The sequence below is a fragment of the Onychomys torridus genome, chromosome 1 (assembly GCF_903995425.1).
Source record: "Onychomys torridus chromosome 1, mOncTor1.1, whole genome shotgun sequence".
Taxonomy (NCBI): Eukaryota; Metazoa; Chordata; class Mammalia; order Rodentia; family Cricetidae; genus Onychomys; species Onychomys torridus.
Genome location: NC_050443.1, coordinates 165,671,898 through 165,685,524, shown reverse-complemented (window position 1 = coordinate 165,685,524; position 13,627 = coordinate 165,671,898). Strand labels below are relative to the sequence as shown.

General features: G+C 46.3%; 1 protein-coding gene across 1 annotated transcript in view; it reads right to left on the bottom strand.

Moving 5' to 3' along the window:
• Positions 1-13,627, bottom strand: part of Pdcd11 (programmed cell death 11) — a 47,498-nt gene that overhangs the window by 17,312 nt on the left and 16,559 nt on the right. Inside the window, exons 10-20 of the mRNA XM_036171859.1 lie at positions 12,784-12,908; positions 12,554-12,614; positions 11,606-11,752; positions 9,424-9,675; positions 8,775-8,915; positions 8,167-8,361; positions 7,319-7,489; positions 5,694-5,913; positions 4,459-4,608; positions 3,638-3,753; positions 829-1,373 (exon numbers count right to left, since the gene is read on the bottom strand). Of these exons, the coding sequence (XP_036027752.1) occupies positions 829-1,373; positions 3,638-3,753; positions 4,459-4,608; positions 5,694-5,913; positions 7,319-7,489; positions 8,167-8,361; positions 8,775-8,915; positions 9,424-9,675; positions 11,606-11,752; positions 12,554-12,614; positions 12,784-12,908 (2,123 nt within the window). The remainder of the gene's footprint in view (positions 1-828; positions 1,374-3,637; positions 3,754-4,458; positions 4,609-5,693; positions 5,914-7,318; positions 7,490-8,166; positions 8,362-8,774; positions 8,916-9,423; positions 9,676-11,605; positions 11,753-12,553; positions 12,615-12,783; positions 12,909-13,627) is intronic.

Sequence of the window (13,627 nt, the reverse complement as noted above, 5' to 3'; positions counted from 1 at the left end):
GCCTGCCCCACCCTAACCCAAGCTGACCACCAGCACTTCCCTCCCTCACAATCCTGCACTAGGCTAACAAAGGCCTTGCTGAAGAGCTTTCAGGGCTATGACAACAGAGCCTGTCAGACTTGACTGACAGAACTTCCTGTTTCATTCTAGAGGTCTAGAGAGGATGTCTGAGTCTCTGAAGAGCCAACGCTTAGTTCTTGAAATTAGCATGCCAACCATAGGCCAGGCTTTGAACCCCTTCTTTTCTCGTACAGCAAGAAACTCTACTATGAAACCACACAGCAAGATTTACGGCTTGTGTGCAGGCCCAACCACCTTAGGTCAGTCCTCAAGTCCCTCAAGGTGGCAGCAGAGAGCTGATTCCTGAAAGCTGTCTTCTAACCGCCACACACAGGCTATACTATGTACGTGCCTGTGAACGCACATGTGCAAGCACACACAAATCATAAAAGATGTGCCCTGGAGGATGGACTACAGACTGAAGACAGACACTAAGTAAGAGCTGAGGAAGCCACCTACTGAGCAGGCAGCACACATGCTCTCTTTGCCCAGTGGCTTCCACAGGCAGACGAGCCCATTGTTCTCACTTTACAAATTACGGAAATAACTCGGCAGTTAATCTGAAATTCAAAGCCAGGTCTAACTTTAAATCCACCCTTTAACCACTACATTCTATTTTTAAAAACAATATGCTAAAGGACTCTGAGTGATTGCCTTCTAGTTAACTGAGAAAAAATATTTAATGCAACTTTTTAACACCTGCCTATGCTCTTCCTCCTCTAACTGCCACTCCCCGCAAAGTCGGCCCAATCTCCCCAGCCCTCGTACCTGGAGGTCTTCACATCTCGCCCACCGATCACTCGTGCAGTGACTTTCTCTCCAACTTTTAGTGTGGTTGTAGGAGACATGCCCACTGGAACATCGTCTAGAATGCGGGAGGCGTGGATACAGCCAATGACGCCATCTTCTAGCATCACGACGACATGCGTGGCCTTCACAGACTTAACGGTCCCAGTGACTTTGTCCCCAATAGCCAGGCCATGCTTCCTTTTAGTCCTCACAATCAAATCTGTGTCCTCTTCCTCCTCTTTGTCATCAACCATCTCTGAATCCCTCCGAGCTGGTCTCCTGGTCCTCTTAGAAGCTGGCCCTTCCACAGCCAAAATCAGACCGGTCACTCCAGGTTCCGTGGTCTTGAGGGTAAGGCAGACACCCTGTCCCACTTGCAGCTTCTCAGAGTCAAAGTGGAAAGTGTCGTTGAGGTGAGAAGTCAGGGAGAAAGCTACAAGGTGGCCAGTCTCCATCAAGGAGGCCACGCCAAAGGTCTCCTCCAGGTGCTGTACAATGCCTTGGTGTCTACTGCTTTTCCTCAGCTGGAAAGGGGAAGAGTTATATTCATTTTTCACACAGTATGGTTACTTTATGCATGGCTCCACATGGCAGTGTGTGAAGAAGCCCCGATACCCAAGAGACTGGCTTGTAAGCAACTAGCTTTCCCTCTACAGACATAGTTTCCTCTCCCTGAATAATCGGCTCCTAGCATCCCCAGCATCCCCTCGCACTGGCTCTTTTCTTTTAGACAAGGTTTTGCTATGTAGTCCACAGTGTCCTAGAACTCAAATATTCATGCCTCAGCTACCCAAGTGCTGGGATTATAGAGGTATGATATCAGGCCTGGCTTTCATTTGTTTTGAATGTAAATTCCTATGTCCCATCCTAGAACTACTGAATTGCAACTCTGGGAGTTATTCTGGTGAATCCGATGCACAGCTAGGAGACCACCAGGGGTCTTCAGACTGGTCCTGCCACAGTCCCACGGCACTTGTTACATCATTGATGCAGGAATCTTTAATGGGACCTCATTGTGTTCCAAGCACTCCACTCTGCTTGCCCCACAATCCCACTGTGTTCATGCTCTTCTGAGCCTCAGCTTTACTTAGATGGTAAGATGGTAGGGCCTCACCATACACCAAGAGAGACTGCTGGCACGTTGGCACATACCTGTAATGCCAGCAGCTGGAGGCTGAGGTAAGACAATCACTGATAGTTCAAGGGCCACTTAGTGTTTCCTAGGCCAGTTTCTACATTTGAGAAACTCTTTTAAAACAAAACAAACCAGCAACAAAAAAATGCTTGGGCTGAACATATCTAATTGAAAAATCTAAAACCCCAAATCCACGCTTCTGAGAGTTATTAGCAGATGAGACTTCAGAAGTTTTACATGTTAGGCATTTCAGGTTTCAGATATCTTTAAAGGAATATTAAACGAGTGATGTCTATGTAAATATTCTAAAATTCAAGAGTCTGAAGTTATCTAGCATGCTGGTATACACCTGTAATTTCAGCACTCAGGAAATGGAAATCAGCCCGTGTAACAGAGGGAAAATTTGGTTCAAATAACTAAAACAAAAGCCTAAAAATTTGAAACACTTTTGGTCCCAAGCATTTCGTTTTGAATAAGCAATAATCAACCTGTACATTCTTACCCAGAGAAAATTTTTACAGATTTTGATATTTTTCTTAAACTCACTCTTTGTGTTTTTTGGTTTTTCAAGACATGGTTTCTGTGTAGCCCTAGCTGTCCTGAAACTTTCATTGAAGACCAGGCTGGTCTCAAACTCAGAGATCTAGGGGGACTAAAGGAGCGTATTTCCAAACCCAGCTCTTACTTACATCAGAAAAGGGTACAGAGGCACTCAGGAAAGAGCACAGACATGCTACCTGGACATAAGAAATGCCCAGACCTGATTTGTTTGTATCGAATGACTTCTTTTTTTAAGTTAGTTCACAACATTTTCAACATTTATTTCAAATAAAATTTAAATTCTGCCTTAAAAGTCAAAGGCATGGTGGTACCTATAATAAAATTAGCACTTGAGAGGTCACAGCAGGACTGAGTTCAAAGCCAGCTTGTCTCAAAAACTCAAAGAGGTAGGCAGGGGTTGGCGTGGGGTTGGAAGACAATGTACATTTAGCAACATTAGACCCAGGCAGTCCTCTAAAAACAACTGGATGGAGACAAACAGTCTGGCTTGTGTGGGTCAGGCACACCTGCCAGTCTGTCTGGTCCGAGCGCTAACCCTCCCTAATCATAGCGAGTATGTCCTACTCACTCATTACAGTACCCAACTGGCCCTAAAGATGGAATCATAAAATTTGTCACTCGGGGTTGGGGATTTAGCTCAGTGGTAGAGTGCTTGCCTAGCAAGCACAAGGCCCAGAGTTCGATCCTCAGCTCCAAAAAAAAAATAAACAACAACAACAAAAAAAATTTGTCACCCTAGCAAGCATGAAAATCTGTCCTATTAGTTACCCCAGGATAAGAGGTAAAACTGGGGGCTGGAGAGATGGCTCAGAGGTTAAGAGCATTGACTGCTCTTCCAGAGGTCCTGAGTTCAATTCCCAGCAACCACATGGTGGCTCACAACCATCTGTAATGAGATCTAGTGCCCTCTTCTGGCCTGCAGTCATACATGCTGTATACCTAATGAATAAATTAAAAATCTTAGAGGTAAAAATGGAAAATGTCTTCGACAGAACCAGGCACACAGTCAATCTAACTACAAGCTCCCTGAGATGTGAGTGTAGTGTGGAAGTCAAGATACAAAGTCAAAAAGATGGAAACTAATAAGCTTACCTTTCTAGCTTTCCTATTCACCAAATCCTGGTGAAGGGAAACATGGACCTCCAACTTCAGCATGTCCACATGCAGGACTACAACCCTCCTCTTCTGCCCAGACTCCACCTTCTGCCCTGCAGTAGAGAACCAAACACAGCACGATCAGGCTTGTGGAAAGGGGAAGGGAAGGTATCTCTCCTGGACCCTCAGTCCAAAGGGCAAAGATGGCCCACAGTTAGGGAAACCAACGTGGTCGGTCTACCACACCTAGCTAGGGCTGGGGTAGGTCTTAACTTACGCAATTAGTAACATAAAATCACAACTTTATCCAAACACAAAAAGGCTCTTCTGTCTTAGTCTCCTGTTGCTGTAATAAAACCCCTTAATAAAGCAGCTTATGGGAGACAAGGTGAATTCTGGCTCACAGTTCAAGGTGCAGCCCACCATGGTGGAGAAGTAAGGTCAGCAGGAATTGGAAACACTGATCATATTGCACCAATCAAAAAGCAGAAAGCAAAGAACGCATGCTGCTATTCAGCTCCCTTTCTTTACTTAGCCCAGGAACTCAGTCCAGACTGCTCTATTGCAATTAACACAGCCCAGAGGCCAACCTAGGTAATTCTACATCCTGTTAAGTTGAGCACTGACACTAGTCCTAACAAGATGCATACTTAAACATTTATCCTGACATAACTAGTCTTACTTTTCACGCACATAGGGTAAGTAAGTTCGCTTCAACTCAATCCACTCATCCACTATGCGACCTCGGAAATTCTGTATCCAGCAGTGGGAGCAATTAAGCACAGGGTCTCCCAACAACCCATGATGAGCAAACTCACCTGCCTGATGGTATCTGCTGGCTTTCAAGATCAGGTCAGGCACAGGACCCCCACTGAACACCACTGAATCATCTTCCAACACCTCTTGTACCACGACATCAAGGACCATCCCTGGGGTCATCTCAGCCAGTGTCTGGATCAACACAGAGTCTGCCAGAGTCCCACAGAAAGCAGGGACTTAGAGAAGGACACTCTCAGCACCTTTCCTCTGGAAATGTGCTGGCATCATGGAGCAGAGAAACACTCAACACTGAAAGAGTGAATTCACTTCCTGCAAACCACCCAGTGTCAGACCAAATGTGGGAGGCAGAGACAGACCTCTGTGATTTTGAGGACAGCCTGGTCTACACATAGTAAGTTCCAGGCTAACCAGGGCTACACAGTGAGACCCGTCTCAACAAAACAAATCTAGCACAAAAACAAAATTTTCTAGTGTCAGGCCAGTAGGTTGGCTCAGTGGGCTCCTGCTGTCAAGCCTGAGGACCTGAGTTCAATCCCTGTGACCCACATGGTGGAAGGAAAGAACAAATTCCCATGGAATGTTCTCTGACCTATACATGCATACATGCTATGGCATACTCACATTCTCTCAGGTGCACACACAAATAAACATAATTTCTGTTTGTTTTTTTGGGACAGGGTTTTCCTGTGTAGCTCTGGCTGTCCTGAACTCACTCTGTAGACCAGGTTGACCTCAAACTCAAAGATCTGCCAGTCTCTGCCTCCAGGTGCTGAGATTAAAGGTATGTGCCACCACTGCCCAGCAAGCATTCAGGCAGATCTTCATCTTAATCTGGGTAGTAGATGGGTATTCATTTCATCAACACATAATGATTACTTTATAAACATATACTATTTAAGAAAGCTTAGATGGAGAACACAGGTCAGCAGTAAAGCACTTGCCTAGTATGCTTGAGGTCCTAGGTTGGTGCAGTATCTAGTAACACAAAAGAAAAGAGAGGAACAGAAAGGAACGGGAGAAAGAAAAATGCTTGCTAAGGTGGCATGCAACTACAGCCCCACGCTACTGGGGAGACTCAGGTACAAGGGTCACTGAGACCCATAGTCTAGGGCCAAACTGGCCATATAGACTTGATCCCCGCATCAAACTGCATCAGTTTGTTTTGTTTGTTTTATGTAGAAAGCCCCCAAGTCACCCTAACACAGGTACAATGAAAGCACACTCTCCCGTTTGCCTCATCCTCTGCTTCCTGCCTCCACTACACATGCCCCACCTTGGTTGCTCATGAGGCTGCGAACACCCTGCAGCTCTTCCAGGCACTGGCACAGGAGGAGGAAGCTGGTGCTGGCCGAATCCCCCAGACTGCAGTCTGACAGCCGCAGAGACAGCAGCATCCTTTGCTTCTCCTCGTCCACATTGGTCACCTTAGCAACGACCGTCTGACCCACCACGAAGTGGTCACTTGGAGTGGTTACAAACTTGTCACTCATGATCTGAACAGTTGATAAAAAATGAGAAAAAGAAAGTAGCTGTCCATTAAGGTAGTCCAGGATAAGGACAATGTTGTGGAATAGAATATTTGTTTAACTAAGTAAAGATGTGTTACATTTGTTTGTGTTGCAGAATCACTAACTATGTAAAGGTATGCTGCATTTGTTTAACTATGTATAGATGTGTTGCTGTTTCACCTTGCTGGCCTAAGGCATCTGACTGGTCTAATAAGAAGCTGAATGGCCCATAGGTAGGCAGAGGAGGGATAGACAGGGCTGGCAGGAGGAGAGAAAAAGGAGGCCGGCCAGCCAGATACGGATGAAGCAGGAAAGCAGAATGGATTGTACACAGATGAGATAAATGAGCCTCGGGGCAGCACATAGATTAGTAGAAATGGGTTAAGTTAAAAAAAGCTAGCTAGTAGAAACAAGCCTAAACTAAGGCCCAGCATTCATAATTAATAATAAGTCTCTATGTCATGGTTTGGGAGCTGGCAGCCTAAAAAAGCCTGCTGCCTTTGGCGCCCAATGACAGTGTCTGTGCTTTAAACTACTAGCAGCGGGGTGGGTGATTCCTGGGGGGATTCTGCCCCCAGACAATGGCTGTTGCTGTGGTTTAGGAAGCTTTAACTAAATCTCTTTCGTTCTAATAAAACTCTGGACTCAAAGGCTCGGGTGAAAACCTGCTATCTCAGAGTTAGAGTAGCAGCTGGCTAAACGTTCTCTTTACCGCCATTCCCGGAAGCTCCTCTCCTTCCACACCACCTCACTAAAAACCCACTCTAAGCTCCTCCCTGCTACTTCCTGTCAACTAGCTGCTAAGCCTGTCTCTCTGAACTCAGGTAAATTTTATTTAATTAATGAAAATGCAACAATCTTTGCCTAGTTAGACATTCCACAACAAGTCAGCCCTGTGCTGCTTGCTCAATGTTGTCATCATGTGTCTATGTCCTGCAGGACTCAGTGTACACAGCAGACATGAAAGCTCCACTTAAGGAAATGTTAGGATCTTTTCCCATCTGAAAAGCTTGTAATTCAAAAGCGCAGAGGAGAAAAAAGTAATTCCAAGGATATTTTGGTGCCTTCACACCTTAAAAACCACAGGAGGTTCAAAAAACTACACTGGGCTAATCAGGAAAATTTAGTCTGAACACGCTACAAACACGAGTCCGTCCTCTTAACAAAGCCACCGTCACCAATACTGCTGTGGGAAAGAGGATACAGGGCAGGCAGCAGGATCAGCACGTCAGCTGCATTCAACCCTTTCCCAGTGTCTCCAGGGCATTCACACCTAAAGTGATCCCCCTTGGCCCCTTAAAATACTGAAGTCCTCTGCTGCTCTCAGCTCAGCAGGTCTATGAGCCTGAGCTCTCTCCCCAAAGGCCCTTGTGCATAGAACTGAACTTACAGCTTTAGGGGCCAGTCCATTAAGACCCGAAGGGAACTGCACGAACACACCGTAGTCCTTGATGCTCTTCACAAAGCCCATGAGCAGCATTCCAGGCTGAACTTCTGAGAGGCTCTTGGGGTCCTGGCCACCTTCTACTGTGGAGACCAAAGCTGGCTTCCTGCAAAGAAGCTAGTGGAACTTCATTAAGGAATGTTCCAGAAAGACAAATGACGTAGCTGTTGCTCCATTTCTTCCTCCTAGTTCACTGACCTTGCTACTACCATGGGTCGCTCCAGGTCAAGAACCACACAGGGGCATCACACTAGAGCTTGGGAGAGGCTGTTCTTAAGCATTACCTCATGCTGGGGTAGCGGCTCCAGTGGGGCTGCCCTTCAGGAGCTACTGATGTTCCTCCCATGACGCTGACAATCAATTTCAGTTCTTCCTGCTAACTCCTCTCCAGAGTCCTAACGGTCCGCCAGCAGGTTCACAGTCCAACAGCTGGGTTAACCACTGCCCTGTCCTGCCAATGAACCCCATTCTACCCTGCTGCCCTAAGGACTTTGTTTAGGAAAGAAAACGTAGTGTTGTTTTGAAATATACCTACGAGTAGCACTCAGGGAACCACTCTGAGCCCTAGACTCCAACAGGGACAACCTCTCTGGTTAACCACCTCAACCCCACCCAGCTCATGGCAGCTCTTCCTGGGCCTGTTTCCACTTTCTAGTCCCACGTCTGGTCATCAATTCGATCTTATGGAAGCATTTTTAAGCTCAAATAGTTGATTTTTTCCTCCTAGTCCTGGTCTAGAATTTCCCATCCAAGCACCCACTGCCTTCCACTGCCCCGATACCAGTCAAGGATACAATAGGTTTCTCACCCTGGCTCAGACACAGCACTCGGTGAAGGGTGTCACCTGCCTGGAGCCAGTGATGCAACAGTGGGCCGTTGGCAACATGGTCTGACAGGTGAGGGGTGGGGAGGAAAGCAGGGATGTTGTGGGGAAGGATGGCCACCTCCAGTCCATCTTTGGTCTTCTCCAAAACCTTTACATCCACCAACTGCTCAGAATCAGAAGGTAAAAATCAGTGTCAGCCCTGAGCAAAGAGCTCAGAGGTACCGGATCCAATGTCAGAGGTCACCAAGGGGTTAAATCAAGGGCATTTTCCTCTAGACCCCACATCTCCACCTATACCCCACACTAGGATTCCTCTGGGGTTCCCCCTGCCAGTTTCTCAGCTGATTCCTGGAAGCAAGAGGAAACGGAGGGCTGGCCTTAGCAATTGGAGAAGAGACCAGCAAAGCCATGCCATAACATAACTTTTCTTTCAAGCAAGCCTCCATTTGCTATGGCAGGCAGGACAAAGCCCCCCCCCCCCCCCCAATCTCACAGAGCCACCTCTCTTTTCCTCCACAGGCTCTAGTACTTCTCCAGTACCGCTGTCGCCATACGACACAATCACTTGTCAGGTACCTGCCCAACGTCAACGGCTCTTCCTTTCTTCTGACTGGTTTCGACACTCTCATTCTCTGGCTCTGAATCACTCAACAGTTTGAAGGACAGGAGCATCCTCTCCTTGGAAGGCTCACAGTTCAACACTGCCACCTTTACCACCTGGTGAGAAATCACACGGATCTGGCCGCCATCTGCAGCAGCAGGTCTGGCCTTCAGAGCCTGGAGCAAAGTGCCCTCATGAGTACTGCACGGATCTTAGGTGAGATCCAAAGGCAGGGAAAAGATGATAGAGACTACATTAAAAGTCCCATATAGCAACCCTCTAAACAAAGACATAAATAACTTCAAGTTAGAAGCCTCTAAGTTTTAAGAAGTTCTTTACGAGAAGCTCAAACCCATAAGCTTTTCAACACTCCTCCTCTGGTGAGTCTAAGGTGGACCTCTGGTTCATTATAGGTTATGAGGCATTTCTTGCAGGCAGTGGGCCTGGGTCCTTAGATTCCAGGGAGTGCCTCTGGGTTATTGCCCTCCCCGTTTTAACTGGCTCAGGCCCACCTTATCTGTGCTCCCTTTCTCTTCCTTTTAAAAGGCAGTCATCTGCCACTGTCCTGTAAACCTGTGTTCATGGCGTCACTAAGGATAGGAGACCTGTATAGGAAAGGGTTACCTGGCCAGGATAGAAGACCTTCTCAGGGTCAGCGATATGCTGGTCACTGAGCTCATGCTTGGGCACCAGCCCCTGCACACTGTTGTAGAACTTTACAATGCAGCCATAGGCCTTGACCCTCATGATAACACCATGCGTCTGCAGGCCAGGCTTGGCATCCTCATAGCACGTAATGGCAGGGAGTTTGGATGTAATAAGTGTTTTCTTCAGGGTCATTAACAGCTTCTTGGCTTCAGGGTCACAGAGCAAAACCTAGGGAGAAGATAGAGGCTATTAACAAGTTGTTTGTTACCAAGAAAACCACTGACTGGTCTGCTATCCCATGAACCCAAAGGCCATAGATCATTCTCCAAGAACCAACCACCTTTCACCTCTAATAATCTCAGCTGTAGGCGTTTGTTTCCCGCAGGATGGCCACCTAAAGCGTAGAAATCTCTATTTCAAATGGACTTCCTCTCACAAGCTGCTGTGTTGGCAACCCTTTCCCAGCCACAGTGTGATTGTTCTCTTACAGCAGCACTAGCCTGGGGTTTCAGAGACTTACAATGGCACACCTTATGCCTACCTTGCTACCTTGTAGTGGTATTTATTATTTATTAGTTATAATCTAAGACTGAGCAATCCAATTACGCGGAGGGCAGAGAAACCCATTTCTTTCTTTTCTTTCTTTCTTTTTTTTTAATGAGAAGGGTTTCTCTGTGGAAACAGTCCTAGCTGTCCTGGAACTCACTCTGTAATTCAGGCTGGCCTCAAACTCACAGAGATCCACCTGCCTCAGTCTCCTAAGTGCTGGAATTAAAAGGTGTGCACCACCACCAAATGAGAGAAAACTGTTTTTAATCCCTCAGCCTCACTACATAAAAATTTGCACCAATGTGCAATTACTGCCCTTTCTGCGTCAATAATAATGAAATATAGGAGACATAAGAAAACTTGGCTCAGCCAGGCAGCAGAGCCAGGCAGATCTCTGTGAGTTCGAGGCCAGCCTGGTCTACAGAGTGAAATCCAGGACAGGTACCAAAACTACAGAGAGAAACCCTGCCTTGGAAAACAAAATAAAACAAAACAAAAAAAACAACAACCTTGGCTAAAGCCAGCAGTGTACTTAAGTGGAACAGCATGCTTAGCGCACAGGAGGCACTGGGTTCAACTATCAGTACCAACACAAGAACAGAACCAGGAACTCCCACCGCCCAAACACAACAGGCTCTATGCTGGACTGTATAGCATCACACTTTTTATAACAAGTTTCAGGGATTTAGGTATCTGTAGAACCCTCTTATGTTTTTGTGGCAGTCTGGGCTGTCATTTTTTTAGTTGCTTATTCACTGTGTTGAAGGGCATACATGTGTGCTTGTATGTGGGGGAGGAGGGATGCACATGCCATGGTGCATGTATGTTGTAGGGGGTAAGTGGGAGGTATGCATGTGCCATGGTACATATGTGCAGAGGTCAGAGGGTGGTTCTCTTCCACCATTATGTGGGACCTAGGAATCCAACTCAGATTGTCAGGTTGCAGCAAGCACCTTTACCCACCGAGCTACCTCCCAGGGTCTGGGCTATTGTTTTAAACACAGTTTTGACTAGTATATATTAATTATACATAATAATGGGTTTTGCTATGATATTTCTTACACTGAACATATCCCTTGCTCTTCCACAACCTTCCAAACCTTGTCCATTTAGTTCAAGTTCCACCACGGTCAGAAGTCCAGAGGGCACTATTATCATACTGAGCTAACTCTGAAAACTGGTTCTGCCATTTATTAGTTGTGGGACTTTGGACAGATACTTGACTTTCCCACCCTTTCATTGGCACACTTGGACAACACAGTGACTTGATAAGACACAAGATATATGGTGTATGGTAGAGGCTATTGATAACAGGATTCTATGCTGAATCCCACCTCTCTTCTTTCTGAGCTCTGACCACAGCATACAGCCTGCACCAGACCATGTGACAAAAGACCACACAACTAGCTTGCCCTTTCTTCTGTATGCATATCTTAACTCACACCATACTAAACAAGCCAGGGACTCACTTTTCTTTTCCCAATGTTCAGTAAAGGATACCCTGCAGACATTACACACTCATTTCACAGACAAAGGCAGAAACTTCAGCTCAGAACCACTCTCTTCCCCTCTAACCCTAACCCAACACGGACTGCTTCAGGGAGCTCACCCGGCACTTGACCTCATCCCCAAGGTGGTACTTCTTCTCTGGATTCCTCATCACAATGTCAGCCAGGTGCATGGAAGGGACCAGGCCTCGCATTTGCTCACCCACCTTCACCAGTATCCCAAATGGCTTTATAGCCAGCACGGTACCCTATGGGGTTGACAAGAAGACATCATGAGATCCCAGGGCAGTACTTTCTCTTACCAGAGCTGTCATGTCTGTCTCCGTGCCCACCTTCCAAAGCTCATGTAGGTAAGCCAATCCTGACCCCTCAACCCGGACTCAGCCAGGCCTACGTAGGAAACCTCAGCTTTCCTGGCTGAGCATGTAAGTCCTGTGTTCTGTGCAGGAACACTCCCTGAGAGGGGACTCTGTCTCTTTTTTTTTTTAAAGATTTATTTATTTATTTATTTATTATGTATACAGTGTTCTGTTTGCATATATGCCTGCAGGCCAGAAGGGGGAGCCAGATCTCATTACAGATGGTTGTGAGCCACCATATAGGTGCTGGGAATTGAACTCAGGACCTCTGGAAGAACAGCCAGTGTTCTTAACCTCTGAGCCATCTCTCCAGCCCCAGGGACTCTGTCTCTTAAGGAATGAACTCCACCTAAAAAGGAACTGCTCCATTCATGCTATATGCTGGAGGAATGAGAACTGGAGCCAGGTCCTCACTAACATCACACAACTGACTATCTGCTCTGACAGCTGCCACCAAATCCCAACCCCAGGACTTGTGACCAACGGTCTCCATCTAATTGGGTGGGGTTAGTAAGAAGACTTTACTTTGAAATTAATTAGTCACTCAAGGGAAGATACAGAAATTTCAGTTTGTAGACAGGAGAAACATGACTCAATGTATTACTAAGAGGACTACCGAGCTGACAGTTACCGTGTAAATAAAGATGCTTGATGATGGAGAGGGATCTACATACACGCTTGAGTTCTTACCTTTATCACTGTTCCTGTTTTGATGTCATGATATCTAAGAAACGGAGCTGCAATAACAGATCTAGAACGAAAGAAAAATATACAATTACAGTCTAAAGAGGGGTGGCCTAAAATTTAGGACCTCCACAATCATGCCAACAAGAAAAGACACCCTCGTCCAGCGAGACCAGAAGGAAGTGAAAATGCACACACAGGAGCACACCTCCCCGTGTGCTGCTAATGGCACTTACTTCCGCAGAGAGAGCAAGGCCAGCTCATCCATTTGGCTGTAGTCAATAATCCTACACTTGTGAGTGCTCCCTGGTTTGAAGGCCTCAGCATTGAAGGTTTTCTTAGAATCAGAGAGATGGCTGAGCTACAGAATACCAAATGAGTGAAGATAAGTCAGAAACAGCTCTGAGGCAGTCAGAGTTCAAAGCACACTGAGATGACAACACATTTATCATCCACTATAAAAATAGTACTTTGTGAGATGGAGAGACGGCTCAGTGGCTAAAAGCATCAGCTGCTCTTTTAGAGGACCCAGGTTCAATTCCCAGCACCCACATGGTGGCTCACAACCACCTGTGAGTCCAGTCTCAATAGATCTACAAATATACATGCAAGCACAATACCCAAAACTTAAAAATATTTTTTAAGGGTTGGGGATTTAGCTCAGTGGTAGAGTGCTTGTGTAGCAAGCACAAGGCCCTGGGTTCGGTCCTCTGCTCCAGACCAAAAAAAAAAAAAAAAAAAATTTAAATAGTACTTTGTTAAAACAATCCTCACCCTTTACTATCATAGAATCTCATGAAGAACAGCCCAGATCATGTGTCAATAAACTATGCTCATCTGCCAGTGCCTACTTTTACAAATGGAGATCTTCCTGGACCGTGGTCAAGCCTGTTCAGTTTTATGCTGCTGCGGCTGCTTTCATACAACAAAGCTGAGTTGCTGGGACACAGATTATACAGCCCTGAAACTTAAAATACTCTCCACCTCGCCCTTTAACAAAGGCTCTGCTGGCCTGGAGGAGTGGCTGAGTATAGAGTATGCACTGCCCTTGCACTCACGATGGGTGGCTCACAACCTCCT